Below are 25,000 nucleotides of genomic sequence, written 5' to 3' on the forward strand. Positions count from 1 at the left end.
ATCTCCAGGAGGTCAGTGTTCTACCTCCAGCATGTGTACTATCACCAGGAGGTCAGGTCAGTGTCCTACCTCCACCATGTGGACTATCCCCAGGTGGTCAGTGTCCTACCTCCACCATGTGGACTATCTCCAGGAGGTCAGGTCAGTGTCCTACCACCACCATGTGGACTATCCCCAGGAGGTCAGGTCAGTGTCCTACCTCCACCATGTGGACTATCACCAGGAGGTCAGTGTCCTACCACCACCATGTGGACTATCTCCAGGAGGTCAGGTCAGTGTCCTACCTCCACCATGTGGACTATCCCCAGGAGCTCAGTGTCCTACCTCCACCATGTGGACTATCACCAGGTGGTCAGTGTCCCTCCTCCACCATGTGAACTATTCCCAGGAGGTCAGTGTCCTACCTCCACCATGTGGACTATCTCCAGGAGGTCAGGTCAGTGTCCTACCACCACCATGTGGACTATCTCCAGGAGGTCAGGTCAGTGTCCTACCTCCACCATGTGGACTATCTCCAGGAGGTCAGGTCAGTGCCCCTCCTCCACCATGTGGACTATCACCAGGTGGTCAGTGTCCTACCTCCAGCATGTGGACTATCCCCAGGAGGTCAGTCTCATACCTCCAGCATGTGTACTATCACCAGGAGGTCAGGTCAGTGTCCTACCTCCACCATGTGGACTATCTCCAGGAGGTCAGTGTCCCTCCTCCACCATGTGGACTATCCCCAGGTGGTCAGTGTCCTACCTCCACCATGTGGACTATCCCCAGGTGGTCAGGTCAGTGTCCCTCCTCCACCGTGTGGACTATCACCAGGAGGTCAGTGTCCTACCACCACCATGTGGACTATCTCCAGGAGGTCAGGCCAGTGTCCTACCTCCAATATGTGGACTATCTTCAGGAGGTCAGTGTCCTACGTCCAGCATGTGGACTATCACCAGGTGGTCAGTGTCCCTCCTCCACCATGTAGACTATCTCCAGGAGGTCAGTGTCCCTCCTCCATCATGTAGACTATCTCCAGGAGGTCAGTGTTCTACCTCCAGCATGTGGACTATCTCCAGGAGGTCAGTGTCCTACCTCCAGCATGTGGACTATCACCAGGAGGTCAGGTCAGTGTCCATCCTCCAGCATGTGGACTATCACCAGGTTGTCAGGTCAGTGTCCTACCTCCAGCATGTGGACTATCTCCAGGAGGTCAGTGTCCTACCTCCAGCATGTGGACTATCTCCAGGAGGTCAGGTCAGTATCCCTCCTCCAGCATGTGGACTATCCCCAGGAGGTCAGTGTCCCTCCTCCACCATGTGGACTATCACCAGGTGGTCAGGTCAGTGTCCTACCTCCACCATGTGGACTATCTCCAGGAGGCCAGGTCAGTGTCCCTCCTCCATCATGTGGACTATCCCCAGGAGGTCAGTGTCCCTCCTCCAGCATGTGGACTATCCCCAGGAGGTCAGTGTCCCTCTTCCACCATGTGGACTATCACCAGGAGGTCAGTGTCCCTCCTCTAGCATGTGGACTATCCCCAGGTTTTCAGTGCCCCTCCTCCAGCATGTGGACTATCTCCAGGAGGTCAGTGTCCTACCTCCACCATGTAGCCTATCTCCAGGAGGTCAGTGTCCCTCCTCCACCATGTGGACTATCTCCAGGAGGTCAGTGTCCCTCCTCCACCATGTGGACTATCCCCAGGTGGTCAGTGTCCTACCACCACCATGTGGACTATCCCCAGGTGGTCAGTGTCCCTCCTCCACCATGTGGACTATCTCCAGGAGGTCAGTGTCCTACCTCCAGCATGTGGACTATCCCCAGGTGTGGTTGTTCAGGTGAAGAATATTCTCTCTCAATGAACACCAGGGTCATCTGGTTACCCTGTAGATATACAGAGACACATATTTTAACAGCAGAGATACATACAGACAAACACATCACTAGCCAACCTTCAGTTCAGTGCTCTTCTGGTTTCTTGACACACACAACCTTTTACGACCATAACACATCATTTCTTCCATAGACATCAAAGGATAATAAGCACTAAGGTTAAATGTAGAAAGTACATCTGGGTAATCTGTTCAGATGTGAAGCTGAGAGTACACTGTGGTGGGTTGTTAACCTTGAGAATGATGTCAGGTCGAGAGGCCTCAGTGGGCAGAGAGAGAACATCTCCTCTCATAGTCTGAGTGTGGAGACGATACCGCAGATACCCTCCATACGACGATACCTAGACAGAGATGAAGAGAGAGAGGGGGGAGGGAGAGGGATGGAGAGAGAGAGAGAGAGAGAGAGGCAGACAGACAGACAGATAGAGACAGAGAGGCAGACAGAGAGAAAGACAGACATAGAGGCACAGACAGACAGACAGACAGACAGACAGACAGACAGACAGACAGACAGACAGAAGCAGGCAGAGGCAGACAGACAGACAGACAGACAGAAGCAGGCAGAGGCAGACAGATAGAAACAGAGAGGCAGACAGGCGGACAGAGAAACAGAGACAGACAGACAGACAGACTTGCGGTCAGACATTCAATCCTAGAGGAAGATAACTAAGTATGTTCAAAGAGAGAGATAAAATCTAACATTAAAGGTGTTATATTCTAGACAAAACAACCATCATTATCTCTATAACCGCTGGCTGTCTACACATCCTCTTTATTGTGTGTGTGTCTGTGTCTGTGTGTGTGTGTGTGTGTGTGTCTGTGTGTGTGTGTGTGCTATATGTAGCCCGTAGCACTAGTGTAATCTGATGTAGACTCCTCTTGCCCCAGCAAACCCTCCCCACCAACCCTCACCCTCTCCTTGGCATGGTGAACATAGTACCTCTATGAGGGCCCTCTGGCTAAATAACACGAAGTGAAGCAGTCATTCCACCCATCCCAGGCCCCGCCCGCTCCCACCTGCTCAATGTTATTGTTATGTTTAAGCCTTTTCCTCCCCTTGTCTTTGTCCTGTGAGTCTCTGTCGCCTAAAGGTGTTCCTCCATTTTAACTCTTGCACCCACTGTGAGTCTTTGTGACCCTGGAGTCAATGCAATGTATGTTACTATGCCTACGATATGTTTTCTATTACTATTTACAGACTCCCGATTGGCTCAGTGGACTAAGGCACTGCGCCTCAGTGTTTGAGACTTCACTACAGACACCCTGGTTCGAATCCAGGCTGTATCACAACCGGCTGTGATCGGGAGGGTTAGGCGTCGTCCGGGTTACGGTTTGGCCGGTGTAGGGCCGTCATTGTGAATAAGAATGTGTTCTTAACTGACTTGCCTGGTTAAATAAAGGTTAAATAAATACATAAAAAGGATAAGGATAAGGATTGTGTGTCCAAGACTTTGGGGACAATAAAGTTTACTGTGTGGTGTTGTACCTTGTCTCCCAGGTACGTTCTAGGAGCGTGCCAGAAGAGGTCTTGGTAGACATCAGGTACGTCACTAAGGTCCGCCTCCACCAAGTCCTGATCAGGATACACAGTCACGGGGACTTCCTGTCTGTCTGCTCCGTGCAACACCCAGTCCATCATATCCATCACCTGGAGGTCATTACAATGCACAGGGTATATTAATATAACATTTATATACAGTCACGGGGACTTCCTGTCTGTCTGCTGCTAACAGCACCCGGCCCATCATGTCCATCACCTATAACAAAACATTACACTTCCTGTCTGTCTGCTGCTAACAGCACCCGGCCCATCATGTCCATCACCTATAACAAAACATTACACTTACTGTCTGCTGCTAACAGCACCCGGCCCATCATGTCCATCACCTATAACAAAACATAACACTTCCTGTCTGTCTGCTGCTAACAGCACCCGGCCCATCATGTCCACCTATAACAAAACATAACACTTCCTGTCTGTCTGCTGCTAACAGCACCCGGCCCATCATGTCCATCACCTATAACAAAACATAACACTTCCTGTCTGTCTGCTGCTAACAGCACCCGGCCCATCATGTCCATCACCTATAACAAAACATAACACTTCCTGTCTGTCTGCTGCTAACAGCACCCGGCCCATCATGTCCATCACCTACAACAAAACATAACACTTCCTGTCTGTCTGCTCCCTGTAAATTAAATTAAATGAAATGTATATATAGAATAAGTAGCCTACCCCTGTCTATACAGAAGAAAAAGTAAAACAATTTAAAATAAGTTACTAAATGCCTGATTTGGACACGGATCATCATTAGTTTCTATAAGATGTAGATCGTTTTTAAATGCGCTAGAACGCAATTTGGGCGGCAAATACCAAATACAGTGCCTTCGGAAAGTATTCAGACCCCTTGACTTTTCCCACATTTTGTTACGTTACAGCCTTATTCTAAATTTGATAAAAAAATTACTAAAATCCTCAGCAATCTATACACAATACCCCATAATGACAAAGAAAAACAGTTTTTTTTAAAAATACCTCATTTACATAAGTATTCAGACCCTTTGCTATAAGACTCGAAAATTGAGCTCAGGAGCATCCTGTTTCCATTGATCATCCTTTGAGGTGTTTCTACAACTTGAGTCCACCTGTGGAAAATTCAATTGATTGGACATGATTTGGAAAGGCACACACCTGTCTATATAAGGTCCCACAGATGACAGTGCATGTCAGAGCAAAAACCAAGCCATGAGGTCAAAGGAATTGTATGTAGAGCTCAGGATTGTGGCGAGGCACAGATCTGGTGAAGCATTGAAGGTCCCCAAGAACACAGTGACCTCCTTCATTCTTCAATGGAAGATGTTTGGAACCACCAAGACTCTTCCTAGAGCTGGCAGCACGGCCAATCTGAGCAATCGGGGGAGAAGGGCCTTGGTCAGGGAAGTGACCAAGAACCTGATGGTGACTCTGACAGAGCTCTAGAGTTCCTTTGTGGAGATGGGAGAACCTTCCAGAAGGACAACCAGGTGAAATTGAGGCGAAGAGAAAACCGAATCCCCTCCATTCTATTGTCACATTGTCCAGTCACCGGAGAACAAGATGGATGAGCTTTGTTCGAGAGTCTCCTATCAGAGAGACTAGTAACCGGAAGGTTGCAAGTTCAAACCCCCCCAGAAGCTGACAAGGTACAAATCTGTCGTTCTGACCCTGAACAGAGAGTTAACCCACTGTTCCTAGGTCGTCATTGAAAATAAGAATTTGTTCTTAACTGACTAGCCTAGTTAAATAAAGGTAATACAAAAATAAAATAAAATTAAATAAAAGGTGTTAAGTTAAATAAAGGTGAAATAAATATATAAAAGTTAAATAAAGGTAAAATAAGAAAAATAAAAAGACTTGAAAAGCTGCTATATGTCTTCCTGAAACGTGGCTGGATGATAACGCTACGTCCGTAAGTACTTCATCCGTAATTACCACGGCTGTTAACATCCCGCCTCAAGCCAACATCGCTCTGGAACTCAACCAACTGTATGAGGCCGTAAAAAAAAACAAGAAACCGTTCACCCAGAGGCAGCGTTTCTGGTGGGCGGAGACTTTAACTCGGGGAGACTTAAAAACGTCCTACCTCACTTCTACCAAGACCTCTTCTGTGCCACTAGGGGCGCTAAAACTCAACCCACAGAAACCCATCAGGGAGGAGGAGCGATGGGCCATGACTCCAAATCTGACCATGACTCCATTCTCCTGCTTCCTGTTTCCAAACAAAAGCTCAAACAGGAAATACAAGTGATGCGCTTAATTAATATGTAAGTGGTCCGATGAAGCAGACAAGACTGTTTTGCTAGTACAGACTGGGAAATGTTCCAGGATTCATCCGATGGAATTGAGGAGTTAACCACAACAGTCACGCACTTCATCAATAAGTGCATAGACGATGTCGTCCCCACAGTGAAAGCCCCTGTTTTTCCAGATGACTGTGTGATCTCGCTCTCCATGGTCGATGTGAGCAAAACATTTAAACAGGTTAACAATCACAAGGCCGGGAATAACAGGGCGAGTTCTCAGACCAGCTGGCAAGTGTCTTCACAGACATTTTCAATCTCTCCTTGTCCCAGTCTGGAATCCCAACAATGTTTCAAGCTGACCACGATTTTCCCTGTTCCAAAGAGCTCCAAGGTAACCTGCCTAAATGACTACTGCCCTGAAGCACTCAGATCTGTTATTAATGAAGTGCTTTGAAAGGCTGGTCATGACGTCAACACCATCTTCCCAGACACCCTGGAACCCCTTCAATTCACATTCCGCCCCAACAGATCCACAGCAGACGCAATCTAAATTGCACCCCACACCACCCTCTCCCACCTGGACAACAGGGGAAATAACTACAGTGGGGCAAAAAAGTATTTAGTCAGCCACCAATTGTGCAAGTTCTCCCACTTAAAAAGATGAGAGAGGCCTGTAATTTTCATCATAGGTACACTTCAACTATGACAGACAAAATGAGAAAAAAAATCCAAAAAATCACATTGTAGGATTTTTAATTAATTAATTTGCAAATTATGGTGGAAAATAAGTATTGCTTAATTTGTGTTTCAGCACAAAACAAGTATATCTGAGTTTTATGTCTGTTGTAATATAATCTGGGAACCTGTGGACAAAATATGGAACTGTTTAGCAAACACAGAAATATATCAACCCAATCCCTGTGTGCTGTACTGTCCCTCTACCTCAGTCCGTCGTTTCTCTGAGCTGCGACAGCGGTTGGTGGCTCCGAAACAGAAACAGGAAGTGCAGCCTTTAGGGTTGGTGGGGTCAAGGTGGAAGGTTCCCACTCTGCACTGGTCACAACGACCACCCTGGACATTTTCCTGTCGGTGGGGAAAAGGAGGTGGAAGACATCTTGTTGCCAATGATGTTGTTGAGAGGTTGAATGTGACTACTGGTTAAAACATTGTCCGTCTAGTGCAGGGGTACTCGACTACTATTTGAGAAGGGTTCGGTCACACACATTTCCTAGGTGGCAAAGGTTCGGATGGATATTGTAATTTATCAGCGTAGTAAAAAACAAACACCTTGCGATGGGTGTAACCCCAAACTATTGAAACTGTTCACACCCCTCTTTGTTGGTTGAGAGAACATTTAGCTGTTTAAGAGATCGGTTTCTGCAATTCTACACATTTTGACATGGAACGAAGAGAAAACGTTGCAGTTTTAAAGCTAATTAATCTCAATTCTACACATTTTGACATGGGACGGAGAGAAAACGTTGCAGTTTTAAAGCTAATTTATCCCAATTCTACACATGTTGACATGGGACGGAGAGAAAATGTTGCCGTTTTAAAGCTAATTTATCCCAATTCTACACATGTTGACATGGGACGGAGAGATAATGTTGCAGTTTTAAAGCTAATTCATCCCAATTCTACACATTCTTCCTTTCTGTTATACAACTGACTAGGTATCCCCCTTTCTGTTGTACAACTGACTAGATATCCCCCTTTCTGTTGTACAACTGACTAGGTATCCCCCCTTTCTGTTGTACAACTGACTAGGTATCCCCTTTCCTTTCTGTTGTACAACTGACTAGGTATCCCCTTTCCTTTCTGTTGTACAACTGACTAGGTATCCCCCCTTTCTGTTGTACAACTGACTAGGTATCCCCCTTTCTGTTGTACAACTGACTAGGTATCCCCCCTTTCTGTTGTACAACTGACTAGATATCCCCCTTTCTGTTGTTCAACTGACTAGATATCCCCCTTTCTGTTGTACAACTGACTAGATATCCCCCCTTTTCCCCTTTATATCTGCCTTTAATGACCATCAAAAATAGTGATAACTTTACCATCCTGTCAAGTTTACCAGGACTGATAAATAAGGAACACAAAGTGTGTGTTCTCACCTTGCAGAGGCAGCGCCCCACGGAGGAGTCACACACCTCCTCCTCTGTTCCCGCCTCGTTGCAGTCACATGGTCTACAGTTGGGGTAACCGTAGAAACCAGGGCTGCAGCGATCACACTGACGACCGATGATGTTGTTCTTGCATCTGGCGAATGATCACAAACAAACAAATTAACAAACCAACGTGGTGTTTTCAGTGGTCAGATAATTTCACAGTCCATGTTGTTGTGTTTTCAGCGGTCAGACAATTTCACAGTCCATGTTGTGTTGTTTTCAGTGGTCAGATAATATCACAGTCTATGTTGTGGTGTTTTCAGTGGTCAGATAATTTCACAGTCCATGTTGTGTTGTTTTCAGTGGTCAGATAATATCACAGTCCATGTTGTTGTGTTTTCAGTGGTCAGATAATATCACAGTCCATGTTGTTGTGTTGTTTTCAGTGGTCAGATAATATCACAGTCCATGTTGTTGTGTTTTCAGTGGTCAGATAATATCACAGTCCATGTTGTTGTGTTTTCAGTGGTCAGATAATATCACAGTCCATGTTGTTGTGTTGTTTTCAGTGGTCAGATAATATCACAGTCCATGTTGTGGTGTTTTCAGTGGTCAGATAATATCACAGTCCATGTTGTTGTGTTGTTTTCAGTGGTCAGATAATATCACAGTCCATGTTGTTGTGTTGTTTTCAGTGGTCAGATAATATCACAGTCCATGTTGTTGTGTTTTCAGTGGTCAGATAATATCACAGTCCATGTTGTTGTGGTGTTTTCAGTGGTCAGATAATATCACAGTCCATGTTGTTGTGTTGTTTTCAGTGGTCAGATAATATCACAGTCCATGTTGTTGTGTTGTTTTCAGTGGTCAGATAATATCACAGTCCATGTTGTGGTGTTTTCAGTGGTCAGATAATATCACAGTCCATGTTGTGTTGTTTTCAGTGGTCAGATAATATCACAGTCCATGTTGTGTTGTTTTCAGTGGTCAGATAATATCACAGTCTATGTTGTGGTGTTTTCAGTGGTCAGATAATTTCACAGTCCATGTTGTTGTGTTTTCAGTGGTCAGATAATATCACAGTCCATGTTGTGGTGTTTTCAGTGGTCAGATAATATCACAGTCCATGTTGTGGTGTTTTCAGTGGTCAGATAATGTCACAGTCCATGTTGTTGTGGTGTTTTCAGTGGTCAGATAATATCACAGTCCATGTTGTGGTGTTTTCAGAGGTCAGATAATATCACAGTCCATGTTGTGGTGTTTTCAGTGGTCAGATAATATCACAGTCCATGTTGTGTTGTTTTCAGTGGTCAGATAATATCACAGTCCATGTTGTGTTGTTTTCAGTGGTCAGATAATATCACAGTCCATGTTGTGGTGTTTTCAGTGGTCAGATAATATCACAGTCCATGTTGTTGTGTTGTTTTCAGTGGTCAGACAATATCACAGTCCATGTTGTTGTGTTGTTTTCAGTGGTCAGATAATATCACAGTCCATGTTGTTGTGTTGTTTTCAGGGGTCAGATAATATCACAGTCCATGTTGTGTTGTTTTCAGTGGTCAGATAATATCACAGTCCATGTTGTGTTGTTTTCAGTGGTCAGATAATATCACAGTCCATGTTGTGGTGTTTTCAGTGGTCAGATAATATCACAGTCCATGTTGTGGTGTTTTCAGTGGTCAGATAATATCACAGTCCATGTTGTGGTGTTTTCAGTGGTCAGATAATATCACAGTCCATGTTGTTGTGGTGTTTTCAGTGGTCAGATATTATCACAGTCCATGTTGAGTTGTTTTCAGTGGTCAGATAATATCACAGTCCATGTTGTGGTGTTTTCAGTGGTCAGATAATATCACAGTCCATGTTGTTGTGTTTTCAGTGGTCAGATAATGTCACAGTCCATGTTGTTGTGGTGTTTTCAGTGGTCAGATAATATCACAGTCCATGTTGTTGTGTTGTTTTCAGTGGTCAGATAATATCACAGTCCATGTTGTTGTGGTGTTTTCAGCGGTCAGACAATTTCACAGTCCATGTTGTTGTGTTGTTTTCAGTGGTCAGATAATGTCACAGTCCATGTTGTGGTGTTTTCAGTGGTCAGATAATATCACAGTCCATGTTGTTGTGTTTTCAGTGGTCAGATAATGTCACAGTCCATGTTGTTGTGGTGTTTTCAGTGGTCAGATAATATCACAGTCCATGTTGTGGTGTTTTCAGTGGTCAGATAATATCACAGTCCATGTTGTTGTGTTGTTTTCAGTGGTCAGATAATTTCACAGTCCATGTTGTTGTGGTGTTTTCAGTGGTCAGATAATATCACAGTCCATGTTGTGGTGTTTTCAGTGGTCAGATAATATCACAGTCCATGTTGTGTTGTTTTCAGTGGTCAGATAATATCACAGTCCATGTTGTGTTGTTTTCAGTGGTCAGATAATATCACAGTCCATGTTGTGTTGTTTTCAGTGGTCAGATAATATCACAGTCCATGTTGTTGTGGTGTTTTCAGTGGTCAGATAATGTCACAGTCCATGTTGTTGTGTTGTTTTCAGTGGTCAGATAATATCACAGTCCATGTTGTGGTGTTTTCAGTGGTCAGATAATTTCACAGTCCATGTTGTTGTGTTGTTTTCAGTGGTCAGATAATATCACAGTCCATGTTGTGGTGTTTTCAGTGGTCAGATAATATCACAGTCCATGTTGTGGTGTTTTCAGTGGTCAGACAATATCACAGTCCATGTTGTGGTGTTTTCAGTGGTCAGATAATATCACAGTCCATGGTGTGTTGTTTTCAGTGGTCAGATAATTTCACAGTCCATGTTGTGGTGTTGTTTTCAGTGGTCAGATAATATCACAGTCCATGTTGTTGTGTTGTTTTCAGTGGTCAGATAATTTCACAGTCCATGTTGTTGTGTTGTTTTCAGTGGTCAGATAATATCACAGTCCATGTTGTGTTGTTTTCAGTGGTCAGATAATATCACAGTCCATGTTGTGTTGTTTTCAGTGGTCAGATAATATCACAGTCCATGTTGTGGTGTTTTCAGTGGTCAGATAATATCACAGTCCATGTTGTGGTGTTGTTTTCAGTGGTCAGATAATGTCACAGTCTATGTTGTGGTGTTTTCAGTGGTCAGATAATATCACAGTCTATGTTGTGGTGTTTTCAGTGGTCAGATAATATCACAGTCCATGTTGTGTTGTTTTCAGTGGTCAGATAATATCACAGTCCATGTTGTGTTGTTTTCAGTGGTCAGATAATATCACAGTCCATGTTGCTATTATGAACTAATCTCAGCGTTTTGCCAGCAAATGTGGTCTCATATTCAATCAATTTTTTTTACAATGCATCTCTAGAAGGCAAAGTGTTTTTCAATGAAAATAATCACGCTACACGTTTGGCTGTGTTGCTCTGTACGTGCATCTGTGTCAGCGTGTGTTATCAGTGTCAGGTATCAGTAGCCCAGACAGCAGGCTGATATAAGAGGCCTTACTGAGAGCTGATAGCAGCAGCTTTACAGACATGTCTTGTCAGGACAGAGACCACAGAGGAATGTGACACACTGCTGCAGAATGTCTTTATGTCTGGATGCTCACAGTGGATTGGAGGGGAGAGAGGAGGGGAGAGGAGGGGAAAGGAGAGGAGGAGGGGAAAGGGGAGGAGAGAGAGGAGGGGAAAGGGGAGGGGAGAGATGGAAGTGAGGGGAGAGAGGAGAGGAGGGGAGAGAGGGAAGGGGGAGAGGAGGAGGGGAGGGGAGAGAGGAGGGGAAAGGGGATAAAGGGGAGGGGAGAGGGAAGGGGGAGAGAAGGAGTTGAGGGGAGAGAGGAGAGGAGGGAGGAGAGGAGGTGAGAGAGGGAAGGGGGAGAGGAGGAGGGGAGAGATGAGGGGAAAGGGGAGGGGGAGAAAGGGGAGGGGAGAGAGGGGAGGGAGAGGAGGAGGGGAGGGGCGAGAGGGGAGGGAGAGAGGAGGAGGGGAGGGGAGAGAGGGGAGGGAGAGAGGAGGAGGGGAGGGAAGAGGAGAAAGGGGAGAGGAGGAGGGGAAAGGGGAGAGGGAGAGGAGGAGAGGGGAGAGGAGAGAGGGAAGAGGGAAGGGGGAGAGGAGGGGGAGAGGAGGAGGGGAGGGGAGAGAGGGGAGTGAGAGAGGAGGAGGGGAGGGGAGAGAAGAGGAGAAAGGGGAGAGGAGAGAGGGAAGAGGGAAGGGGGAGAGGAGAGAGGAGGGGAAACTGTGACCTCAAACGGTGACCTCAAACGGTGACCTCAAACGGTGACCTCAAACGGTGACCTCAAACTGTTCCTCAAACTGTTCCTCAAACTGTTCCTCAAGCTGTAACCTCAAGCTGTTCCTCAAACTGTAACCTCAAACTGTTCCTCAAACTGTAACATCAAACTGTAACCTCAAACTGTTCCTCAAACTGTAACCTCAAACTGTAACCTCAAACTGTTCCTCAAACTGTAATCAAACTGTTCCTCAAACTGTAACCTCAAACTGTAACCTCAAACTGTTCCTCAAACTGTAACATCAAACTGTTCCTCAAACTGTTCCTCAAACTGTAATCAAACTGTTCCTCAAACTGTAACCTCAAACTGTAATCAAACTGTTCCTCAAACTGTAACATCAAACTGTAATCAAACTGTTCCTCAAACTGTAACCTCAAACTGTAACCTCAAACTGTTCCTCAAACTGTAACATCAAACTGTAACCTCAAACTGTTCCTCAAACTGTAACCTCAAACTGTAATCAAACTGTTCCTCAAACTGTAACCTCAAACTGTAACCTCAAACTGTTCCTCAAACTGTAATCAAACTGTTCCTCAAACTGTAACATCAAACTGTAACCTCAAACTGTTCCTCAAACTGTAATCAAACTGTTCCTCAAACTGTAACATCAAACTGTAACCTCAAACTGTTCCTCAAACTGTAACCTCAAACTGTAACCTCAAACTGTTCCTCAAACTGTAATCAAACTGTCCCTCAAACTGTAACCTCAAACTGTAACCTCAAACTGTAACCTCTTGTCCATTCTACCTGTATCTCTTGACTAGCAACACTCTAAAGTCACTGTTTTGCTCTCTCTACAAGTGGCCTAGTTTGGTCCCCTTCCACATCACATTGGCATTTCAGAGCACAACGAAAAATACCAGCCCGGTCCAGCTACTACTAGCTATATTCCTGGCAGAATAACGAGAGGACATAAATGACCGTTTTTATCCCTAGGCCTAATTTTAGAGCTGGCCCTTGAAGGCAAAGACTCACGATTTGGCAAAGTGGAGCTGAGTAAATATGACAGAAGTCAGAGAATGTCTCAGAAAAACCTCAGATGAGTACAGAGAAATAGACAACTTCCTTTTTTGGTGTTTTTAGGAGAGTACAAGCGGTCGAACCACGCTCCTGCGAGAGGCAACTTTGCCCGAAATCCGGGGGACTCGCGTTAGATACCCATAAAAGCTCATATCTAGACTTTTACTCAGCGTGGCCCTAACACTAGTCTTGTGAAGCACATACGACCCCATTTTCAAACCCAGAGTGGTCTTTTACCTGCATTGAATGTCCTACACAACATCAGAACATTTAGCTCAGTCTGTTGCTAACCCAGTCTTGTACCTGCACTGTCCACTGTCGGTGTCACAGCTGACGTCGAGGGTGGTGACCCCAGGACGGGAACAGTTGCAGACCTCACAGCCGACCAGAGGATGACAGCCGAACGTCTGGGGCTCACACTGGATACACTCTGGGAGCAGGGTCCTCGGTGGGCAGATACAGTCTCCAGTCACCGGCTCACACAGCCGTGTACCACACTGACACGCTGCGGGAGTAGAGGAGAGATCACATTCAATCATACCTGTAGACACACACACACACACACACACACACACACACACACACACACACACACACACACACACACACACACACACACACACACACACACACACACACACACACACACACACACACACACTACCACAGATATGTACACTGACATGTCATACACATTAGACTCAGACAGTATAATACACACAGACAGTATAGTACACACAGACAGTACACACAGACAGTATAGTACACACAGACAGTATAGTACACACAGACAGTATAGTACACACAGACAGTACACACAGACAGTATAGTACACATATACAGTATAGTACACACAGACTGTATAGTACACATAGACAGTACACACAGACAGTATAGTACACACAGACAGTATAGTACACACATACAGTACACACAGACAGTATAGTACACACAGACAGTATAGTACACACAGACTGTATAGTACACACAGACAGTATAGTACACACAGACAGTATAGTACACACAGACAGTATAGTACACACAGACAGTATAGTACACACAGACAATACACACAGACAGATAGAGGACGCACCAGACATTTATCCCAGTGTCCTCCCGTATCCCAGTCTCCTAGTCTCCTCCTGTATCCCAGTCTCTTCACTTATCCCAGTCTCCTCCCGTATCCCAGTCTCCCAGTCTCCTCCTGTATCCCAGTCTCGTCTTTTGAGCTTCTAGTCATGAAATCTATGCAGCCTACTCAATCACTTTTTATAGCTACTGTTTACAGGCCTCCTGGGCCATATACAGCGTTCCTCATTGAGTTCCCTGAATTCCTATCGGACCTTGTAGTCATAGCAGATAATATTCTAATCTTTGGTGACTTTAATATTCACATGGAAAAATCCACAGACCCACTCCAAAAGGCTTTCGGAGCCATCATCGACTCAGTGGGTTTTGTCCAACATGTCTCTGGACCCACTCACTGTCACAGTCATACTCTGGACCTAGTTTTGTCCCATGGAATAAATGTTGTGGATCTTAATGTTTTTCCTCATAATCCTGAACTATCGGACCACCATTTTATTACGTTTGCAATTGCAACAAATAATCTGCTCAGACCCGAACCAAGGAACATCAAAAGTCGTGCTATAAATTCACAGACAACACAAAGATTCCTTGATGTCCTTCTAGATTCCCTCTGTTTACCCAAGGACGCCAGAGGACAAAAATCAGTTAACCACCTAACTGAGGAACTCAATTTAACCTTGCGCAATACCCTAGATGCAGTTGCACCCCTAAAAACTAAAAACATTTCTCATAAGAGACTAGCTCCCTGGTACACAGAAAATACCCGAGCTCTGAAGCAAGCTTCCAGAAAATTGGAACGGAAATGGCGCCACACCAAACTGGAAGTCTTCCGACTAGCTTGGAAAGACAGTACCGTGCAGTACCGAAGAGCCCTCACTGCTGCTCCACCATCCTATTTTTCTAACTTAATTGAGGAAAATAAGAACAATCCGAAATTCCTTTTTGATACTGTCGCAAAGCTAATTAAAAAGCAGCATTCCCCAAGAGAGGATGGCTTTCACTTTAGCAGTGATAAATTCATGAACTTCTTTGAGGAAAAGATCATGATTATTAGAAAGCAAATTACGGACTCCTCTTTAAATCTCCGTATTCCTTCAAAGCTCAGTTGTCCTGAGTCTGCACAACTCTGCCAGGACCTAGGATCAAGAGAGACGCTCAAGTGTTTTAGTACTATATCTCTTGACACAATGATGAAAATAATCATGGCCTCTAAACCTTCAAGCTGCATACTGGACCCTATTCCAACTAAACTACTGAAAGAGCTGCTTCCTGGGCTTGGCCCTCCTATGTTGAACATAATAAATGGCTCTCTATCCACCGAATGTGTACCAAACTCACTGAAAGTGGCAGTAATAAAGCCTCTCTTGAAAAAGCCAAACCTTGACCCAGAAAATATAAAAAACTATCGGACTATATCGAATCTTCCATTCCTATCAAAATTTTTTGAAAAGGCTGTTGCGCAGCAACTCACTGCCTTCCTGAAGACAAACAATGTATACGAAATGCTTCAGTCTGGTTTTAGACCCCATCATAGCACTGAGACTGCACTTGTGAAGGTGGTAAATTACCTTTTAATGGCATCAGACCGAGGCTCTGCATCTGTCCTCGTGCTCCTAGACCTTAGTGCTGCTTTTGATACCATCGATCACCACATTCTTTTGGAGAGATTGGAAACCCAAATTGGTCTACACGGACAAGTTCTGGCCTGGTTTAGATCTTATCTGTCGGAAAGATATCAGTTTGTCTCTGTGAATGGTTTGTCCTCTGACAAATCAACTGTAAATTTCGGTGTTCCTCAAGGTTCCGTTTTAGGACCATTATTGTTTTCACTATATATTCTACCTCTTGGGGATGTAATTTGAAAACATTATGTTAACTTTCACTGCTATGCGGATGACACACAGCTGTACATTTCAATGAAACATGGTGAAGCCCCAAAATTGCCCTCGCTAGAAGCATGTGTTTCAGACATAAGGAAGTGGATGGCTGCAAACTTTCTACTTTTAAACTCGGACAAAACAGAGATGCTTGTTCTAGGTCCCAAGAAACAAAGAGATCTTCTGTTGAATCTGACAATTAATCTTAATGGTTGTACAGTCGTCTCAAATAAAACTGTGAAGGACCTCGGCGTTACTCTGGACCCTGATCTCTCTTTTGAAGAACATATCAAGACCATTTCAAGGACAACTTTTTTCCACCTACGCAAAAATCAGAAACTTTCTGTCCAAAAATGACGCAGAAAAATTAATCCATGCATTTGTCACTTCTAGGTTAGACTACTGCAATGCTCTACTTTCCGGCTACCCGGATAAAGCACTAAATAAACTTCAGTTAGTGCTAAATACGGCTGCTAGAATCCTGACTAGAACCAAAACATTTGATCATATTACTCCAGTGCTAGCCTCCCTACACTGGCTTCCTGTCAAAGCAAGGGCTGATTTCAAGGTTTTACTGCTAACCTACAAAGCATTACATGGGCTTGCTCCTACCTATCTCTCTGATTTGGTCCTGCCGTACATACCTATACGGTCACAAGACGCAGGCCTCCTAATTGTCCCTAGAATTTCTAAGCAAACAGCTGGAGGTAGGGCTTTCTCCTATAGAGCTCCATTTTTATGGAACGGTCTGCCTACCCATGTCAGAGACGCAAACTCGGTCTCAACCTTTAAGTCTTTACTGAAGACTCATCTCTTCAGTGGGTCATATGATTGAGTGTAGTCTGGCCCAGGAGTGGGAAGGTGAACGGAAAGGCTCTGAAGCAACGAACCGCCCTTGCTGTCTCTGCCTGGCCGGTTCCCCTCTTTCCACTGGGATTCTCTGCCTCTAACCCTGCCGTGGCGGAGATCTTTGTGGGCTATACTCAGCCTTGTCTCAGGATGGTAAGTTGGTGGTTGAAGATATCCCTCTAGTGGTGTGGGGGCTGTGCTTTGGCAAAGTGGGTGGGGTTATATCCTTCCTGTTTGGCCCTCTCCGGGGGTGTCCTCGGATGGGGCCACAGTGTCTCCTGACCCCTCCTGTCTCAGCCTCCAGTATTTATGCTGCAGTAGTTTATGTGTCGGGGGGCTAGGGTCAGTTTGTTATATCTGGAGTCCTTCTCCTGTCCTATTCGGTGTCCTGTGTGAATTTAAGTGTGCTCTCTCTAATTCTCTCTTTCTTTCTCTCTCTTGGAGGACCTGAGCCCTTGGACCATGCCTCAGGACTACCTGACATGATGACTCCTTGCTGTCCCCAGTCCACCTGGCCGTGCTGCTGCTCCAGTTTCAATTGTTCTGCCTTATTATTATTGGACCATGCTGGTCATTTATGAACATTTGAACATCTTGGCCATGTTCTGTTATAATCTCCACCCGGCACAGCCAGAAGAAGACTGGCCACCCCACATAGCCTGGTTCCTCTCTAGGTTTCTTCCTAGGTTTTGCCCTTTCTAGGGAGTTTTTCCTAGCCACTGTGCTTCTACACCTGCATTGCTTGCTGTTTGGGGTTTTAGGCTGGGTTTCTGTACAGCACTTTGAGATATCAGCTGATGTACGAAGGGCTATATAAATACATTTGATTTGATCCTAGTCTCCTTCCTTATCCCAGTCTCCTCCCTTATCCCAGTTTCCTCTATTATCCCAGTCTCCTAGTCTCCTCCCTTATCCCAGTCTCCTCCTGTATCCCAGTCTCCTAGTCTCCTCCCTTATCCCAGTCTCTTCACTTATCCCAGTCTTCTCCCTTATCCCAGTCTTCTCCCGTATCCCAGTCTCCTCCCTTATCCCAGTCTTCTCCCTTATCCCAGTCTTCTCCCGTATCCCCGTCTCCTCCCTTATCCCCGTCTCCTCCCTTATCCCAGTCTTCTCCCTTATCCCAGTCTCCTTCCGTATCCCAGTCTCCTCCCTTATCCCCGTCTCCTCCCTTATCCCACTCTTCTCCCTTATCCCAGTCTTCTCCCGTATCCCAGACTCCTCCTTTATCCCAGTCTTCTCCCTTATCCCCGTCTCCTCCCTTATCCCAGTCTTCTCCCTTATCCCAGTCTCCTCCCTTATCCCAGTCTTCTCCCTTATCCCCGTCTCCTCCCTTATCCCAGTCTTCTCCCTTATCCCAGTCTTCTCCCTTATCCCAGAATCCTCCCTTATCCCCGTCTACTCCCTTATCCCCGTCTACTCCCTTATCCCAGTCTCCTCCCTTATCCCAGTCTTCTCCCTTATCCCAGTCTCCTCCCTTATCCCAGTCTTCTCCCTTATCCCCGTCTCCTCCCTTATCCCAGTCTTCTCCCTTATCCCAGTCTTCTCCCTTATCCCAGAATCCTCCCTTATCCCCGTCTACTCCCTTATCCCCGTCTACTCCCTTATCCCAGTCTTCTCCCTTATCCCAGTCTCCTCCCTTATCCCAGTCTCTTCACTTATCCCAGTCTTCTCCCTTATCCCAGTCTTCTCCCGTATCCCAGTCTCCTCCCTTATCGCAGTCTCCTCCCTTATCCCAGTCTCCTCCCTTATCCCAGTCTCCTCCCAATCTCTTCTCTCAGCCAGGCCTCGTATTGTAGTGACTCACGTCTACAGTTGGGGAACCCCCAGTAGCCCGTGGCACACTGTGAGCAGTCCCTGCCGATGACGTTAGGTCTGCACTGGCACTGCCCGCCGAAGGGTTGGCAGGTATCGCTGTCCGCGCCCACCTCATGGCACCCGCAGGGCATGGCACCGTTGTTGAAGAACGCAGAGAGAGAGATGGCTGAACCAAGACAGAATGGAGAGGCTGTGGCAGGACTGGAGAGAGGGGGGGGGGGGGGGGGGGGGGTGGAGAGAGAGCGGGGAGAGAGAGTGAGAGAGAGAGAGAGGGAGAGGTATTCACATTTGAGCTAGTTAGTCTCTAGTTAGTCTCTAGTTAGTCTCTAGTTGGTCTCTAGTTAGTGTAGTTAGTCTCTAGTTGGTCTCTAGTTAGTGTAGTTAGTCTCTAGTTAGTGTAGTTAGTCTCTAGTTAGTCTGTAGTTAGTCTGTAGTTAGTCTGTAGTTAGTGTAGTTAGTCTGTAGTTAGTGTAGTTAGTCTGTAGTTAGTCTTTAATTAGTCTGTAGTTAGTCTGTAGTTAGTCTCTAGATAGTGTAGTTAGTCTGTAGTTGGTCTCAATTTAGTCTCTAGATAATGTAGTTAGTCTGCAGTTAGTCTCTAGTTGTCTCTAGTTAGTCTCTAGTTAGTCTTTAATTAGTCTGTAGTTAGTCTGTAGTTAGTCTGCAGTTAGTTTGTAGTTAGTCTGTAGTTAGTCTCTAGTTGTCTCTAGTTAGTCTCTAGTTAGTCTGTAGTTAGTCTGTAGTTAGTCTGTAGTTAGTCTCTAGTTAGTCTCTAGTTGTCTCTAGTTGTCTCTAGTTAGTCTCTAGTTAGTCTGTAGTTAGTATGTAGTTAGTCTGTAGTTAGTCTGTAGTTAGTATGTAGTTAGTCTGTAGTTAGTCTCTAGATAGTCTGTAGTTAGTCTGTAGTTAGTCTGTAGTTAGTCTCTAGTTAGTCTCTAGTTAGTCTCTAGATAGTCTATAGTTAGTCTGTAGTTAGTCTCTAGTTAGTCTGTAGTTAGTCTCTAGTTAGTCTCTAGTTAGTCTCTAGTTAGTCTCTAGATAGTCTGTAGTTAGTCTGTAGTTAGTCAGTAGTTAGTCTGTAGTTAGTCTCTAGACAGATGATTAGCTGTCCAGCTACTGACCAGGTGAGATTTGGTTCTGGGTACTGAAATTACATTTGAGCAAGTATATAGTATAATAATATAATAGTAAAGTATATATTCTAAGCCACAACACATAATCTAGCTTTTATTAGCTTTTATTTTACATCAGACATGCTGTACAGTAAACTCACTGGATGTAGAAGCTGTTCTGGCCACAGCTGCTGATGAAGTCATATGATTTGTCCAGAGGTTGTTCAGACAGATAACTGGAGCTGTAGCTGCTCTCTGGGACCACCAGAACATAGTCCTGACACAGACACACCACACACACACACAGACACACCACACACACACACCGACACACCGACACACACACACACACACACACACACACACACACACACACACACACACACACACACACACACACACACACACACACACACACACACACGTTGTTAGAACTTTACAGTCTTTATACACCTCTATCTACACTTTCCAGTGCTCTGTACTGAAATAGGTGTTAAGCTCTGCAAGCAGACACCTGAAATTGAAATGGACAACAACCACAAGCTCTATGGATTCATTTCAATCTTCGCTTGTCTTTCACTTATAAAAAATAAAGACATTTTCTCTTAGTGTTTCTAGACTAACTCACCAGCCAGAGTGTTTTTCCATCAGGGACCTGGACGGTCAGGAAGATCTCGTTGTCCGTCACGTCCAGAATGATCTGGTTCTCCGAGATCAGAACGCTACGGCAACCGTAACCATGGGGACAGAAGGAGGCGTTGGCATGGCCTGGAGGATGGAGATTACAAAAAGATTACAAAAGATTGAAATTCAACTGTGAAAATATTTAAATTTATCTGTCAAAAGATTCAAATTCAACTGTGAAAATATTTAAATTTAACTGTCAAAAGATTCAAATTCAACTGTCAAAATATTTAAATTTATCTGTCAAAAGATTCAAATTCAACTGTCAAAAGATAATTGTGATTTTCTGACTTTTCCTGCGTTCTGTATTTTGCTCATTTAAGGACTTGATCACAATCTTTTAACAGCGATAGTATAACTATTGATATAGAGAGATATTCACCTTGCCAGATGCGTCCACCGTTGATGAAGACCTGGACAGGGTAGGTGGGGTGGAGGGGCTGGTGGTAGTGGAGGATGAACACGTAACGACCCAGAGTTTGGACACGACCAGAGTACACTGCTGCATTCTGGAGGGCAGGAAGACAGAACCATCATGACCGCGTGACATTGGAATCGTTCCGCAGAAAACTATTAGTGAATTGGATTTCATTGTGTGACTGTCAACGAATACTTCAATAACATCCAATGTGAGGTCTTTCTAGAACATAGGTTCTCAACCTTAGTAGATCTCCTGTAAAAAATATAAAATAAAGACCAAATAAAATGTCGTAGACCAGGTACCTGAATGAAATGATGAAGGATTACCTGAGCGGAATCAAGGCGGACATGGTCCACGTCATCCGCTGCGGTGGGAGGACGGTCTCCGCTGGCCCAGGGAATGGTGTCGGCTGGACCCACAGGGGGGTCAGCAGGGGAGGCCAGGACAGGCTCCTGGACAGATGACCCTTGACCTTCCTTCAACACCAGCGAGTCAGAGGGGGTCTGGAACCTAGACGGGATACAGGACGAGCTGGATTGGGAGAGGAAGAGGAGGGAGAGGGAAGAGGAAGAGAGGAGGAGGGAGGGAGAGGGTAGAGGAGTGAAGGAGGAGAGGGGAAGAGGAGAGGAGAGGAGGGAGGGGGTAGAGAAAGAGGAGGTAGAGAGAGGAGAGGAGAGGTGGAGTGAGGGAGGGAGGAGAAGGGAAGAGGAGAGGAAGGACAGCAGAGGAGGAAGAGGAGAGGAGAAAGAGGAGAGGAGATGAGAGGAGAGAGGGGAGGGGAGGAGAGAGGAGAGGAGAAGGAAGAGGAGGTAGCGAGAGGAAGGGAGGGGGTAGGAGGAGTGAGGGAGGAGAGGGGAAGAGAAAATTAAATAGTGGATAATAGTTAATGTAAGTATGTAGCACCTGGGGACTTGGGTCAGGAGTTCAGTGATTGGTCGGACTCCACAACATATTACGTCTTCAGAGCCTGAATCCCTTCTGTCTGGTTACCTGTCAGGTGAGAAGGGTCTGTCTGGTTACCTGTCAGGTGAGAAGGGTCTGTCTGGTTACCTGTCAGGTGAGAATGGTCTGTCTGGTTACCTGTCAGGTGAGAAGGGTCTGTCTGGTTACCTGTCAGGTGAGAAGGGTCTGTCTGGTTACCGGCCAGGTGAGAAGGGTCTGTCTGGTTACCTGTCAGGTGAGAAGGGTCTGTCTGGTTACCTGTCAGGTGAGACGGGTCTGTCTGGTTACCTGTCAGGTGAGAAGGGTCTGTCTGGTTACCTGTCAGGTGAGAAGGGTCTGTCTGGTTACCGGCCAGGTGAGAAGGGTCTGTCTGGTTGCCTGTCAGGTGAGAAGGGTCTGTCTGGTTACCTGTCAGGTGAGAACAGTCCATGTGTGCTGATGCAGTGGACTTTAGTCTCCAGGTAGTCCATAATAAACTGCTCCCGGGGAACCAGGTACACTTTGTGCTGGAGGAAAGATCAACAAAAGTTTCAATCCCACAAAAAAACACCTAGTACTTACTGTCTTCCCACAGAAACTTTTCCATCCAGTGTCTGTCTGCCAGGAGAAACTTCTCCATCCAGTGTCTGTCTGCCAGCTAGTTTTCTAGACTAGTTTAAGGATACTAAAGTTATCACATTTCACATTGGATTTAATTAACTACAAAAAAAGTTAAGACGTGTTTTGAATTCTGGTGTTGCTGCACACGAGTTTGTTAGCTAGCTAGCTCTGGTCCAGGACATTGAGCTAGCCTCAGTGTTGAGCCCAGGGCATTGAGCTAGCCTCTGTGTTGAGTCCAGGGCACTGAGCTAGCTTCGGTGTTGAGTCCAGGGAATTGAGCTAGCCTCGGTGTTGAGCCCAGGGATTTTAGATAGCCTTGGTGTTGAGCCCAGGGCATTGAGCTAGCCTCGGTGTTGAGCCCAGGGATTTTAGCTAGCCTCGGTGTTGAGCCCAGGGCATTGAGCTAGCCTCGGTGTTGAGCCCAGGGATTTTAGCTAGCCTCGGTGTTGAGCCCAGGGTATTGAGCTAGCCTCGGTGTTGAGCCGAACACTTGGATGTTCCTCCACATTAGCCGCTCCTCCGTAGGTCTCTAGCTGGTATATAATGATGGAATTCAGTGAAGTAATGATATACCTACTAATAACCGAAACATTATAACGCATTATAACACACATTATAACACATTATAACTCATTATAACACATTATAACACATTATAACACATTATAACATATTATTATAACACATTATAACACATAATAACACATTATAACACATTATAACACACATTATAACACATTATAACTCATTATAACACATTATAACACATTATAACACATTATAACATATTATTATAACACATGAATGAGTTAAATGTATTCGAACCGGTTCAGAACTTTATTACTCTGGTAGGAAGAGTGGAACGGACCCTCCAAAAAATGGTGGTTCTGTTCAGAATGAAATGAAACTAATTAGCTGTTTCGACCCCTCTGCTCCCATTCACGATCCGAAAGTCAAACGATGGCTGTATCCCAATAATCTCTCCTTTTCCCCCTGAAGTGTGCACTCGTTCACTATTCCTCACCAAGTTATAAGTTGTTTGGTGTAGGGATAAAGGGATTTTCCACATATCAGGGATTTATTTTCAGGACACTTCAGGAGAAAAGAGAGAGACCCGTCTTCTGCTCTGTGTTTGACCGTATCGTGTTCAATCTCTTACCAGGAAGAAACTGGCTCTGTCAGCAATCAGTTGGACCTCAGCATCAGTGGACAGGGTGAAGACAGCCACACGGTTCATCTCATCGATGGTCACCACCCGACACAGGAAACTACACACAGACGAGAGAGAGAGAGAGAGAGAGAGAGAGAGAGAGAGAGAGAGAGAGAGAGAGAGAGAGAGAGACAGAGAGAGGAGAGAGAGAGAGACAGAGAGAGGAGAGAGAGAGAGAGAGAGAGAGAGAGAGGAGAGAGAGAGAGGAGAGAGAGAGAGGAGAGAGAGAGTAGAGAGAGAGACAGAGATATGAGAGATCAGTCAAGCTACACATTGAGAATAGATAACATCCGTTCATGAAACACCAATGGCAGCCAGTAGTATTTTTTGATAGCAACAACTAGTCTGTATACAAAATGACACATAGGGCCTCTGCAAACACACACACACACACACACACACCTGTATTTGCAGGGCAGCACCGTGACGTGGTGCTGGTGTGTCCTTCCGCCAGGTGTGTTGACGGACACAGAGATGGTCTGTGGTGCTTCCTCCTCACTGGCGTATTCTAGCACCAGCACATAGTCCCCGGGACGGGGCACACGACTATGCATCTGGACATTTAGCTGAGAGAGGAGAGACAGTCAGTGTTAACCCAGCTATGCATCTGGACATTTAGCTGAGAGAGGAGAGACAGTCAGTGTTAACCCAGCTATGCATCTGGACATTTAGCTGGGACAGGACAGAGGAGACGTGTTTTTTACAGTCAGTGTTCTGTCATTTCACTTACGTACACCGTCAAATGCACGGCCACACTTACAACCAGGCTCTCTCTCTTTCTCAAACACGACACGGCACGCGCGCGCACGCACACACACACACACACACACACACACACACACACACACACACACACACACACACACACACACACACACGCACGCACAACCCTCTCCCGTTTATACTGACATCGCTACCGCTGCAGACGGCCATGTCGGGGTGGCGAGGGGTGATCCTCTCCTGGTGACAGGGTCTGGGCAGGTGGTTGTCGAACCGGCAGCTGGCATCGTTACCAGAGATGGAGGGGAACCCATCCAGAGACAGATACTTGTAGATCAGACAGCTATCAGGGAGAGACACAGAGAGACAGGTAGTTTATCAGACAGCTATCAGGGAGAGACACAGAGAGACAGGTAGTTTATCAGACAGCTATCAGGGAGAGACACAGAGAGACAGGTAGTTTATCAGACAGCTATCAGGGAGAGACACAGAGAGACAGGTAGTTTATCAGACAGCTATCAGGGAGAGACACAGAGAGACAGGTAGTTTATCAGACAGCTATCAGGGAGAGACACAGAGAGACAGGTAGTTTATCAGACAGCTATCAGGGAGAGACACAGAGAGACAGGT

The 25,000-nt window shown here is 45.6% G+C and overlaps 1 protein-coding gene across 1 annotated transcript in view; it reads right to left on the reverse strand.

The window, feature by feature from the left end:
• Positions 1-25,000, reverse strand: part of LOC139369000 (laminin, alpha 5) — a 224,535-nt gene that overhangs the window by 67,668 nt on the left and 131,867 nt on the right. The window contains exons 26-40 of the mRNA XM_071108558.1: positions 24,560-24,713; positions 24,053-24,216; positions 23,600-23,708; positions 22,249-22,346; positions 21,225-21,429; positions 20,860-20,986; positions 20,422-20,561; positions 19,955-20,070; positions 18,671-18,882; positions 13,355-13,556; positions 7,769-7,913; positions 6,597-6,737; positions 3,358-3,519; positions 2,105-2,212; positions 1,780-1,863 (exon numbers count right to left, since the gene is read on the reverse strand). Coding sequence (XP_070964659.1) covers positions 1,780-1,863; positions 2,105-2,212; positions 3,358-3,519; positions 6,597-6,737; positions 7,769-7,913; positions 13,355-13,556; positions 18,671-18,882; positions 19,955-20,070; positions 20,422-20,561; positions 20,860-20,986; positions 21,225-21,429; positions 22,249-22,346; positions 23,600-23,708; positions 24,053-24,216; positions 24,560-24,713 — 2,167 coding nt within the window. The remainder of the gene's footprint in view (positions 1-1,779; positions 1,864-2,104; positions 2,213-3,357; positions 3,520-6,596; positions 6,738-7,768; positions 7,914-13,354; positions 13,557-18,670; positions 18,883-19,954; positions 20,071-20,421; positions 20,562-20,859; positions 20,987-21,224; positions 21,430-22,248; positions 22,347-23,599; positions 23,709-24,052; positions 24,217-24,559; positions 24,714-25,000) is intronic.

This window comes from Oncorhynchus clarkii, chromosome 16, assembly GCF_045791955.1.
Source record: "Oncorhynchus clarkii lewisi isolate Uvic-CL-2024 chromosome 16, UVic_Ocla_1.0, whole genome shotgun sequence".
NCBI lineage: Eukaryota > Metazoa > Chordata > Actinopteri > Salmoniformes > Salmonidae > Oncorhynchus > Oncorhynchus clarkii.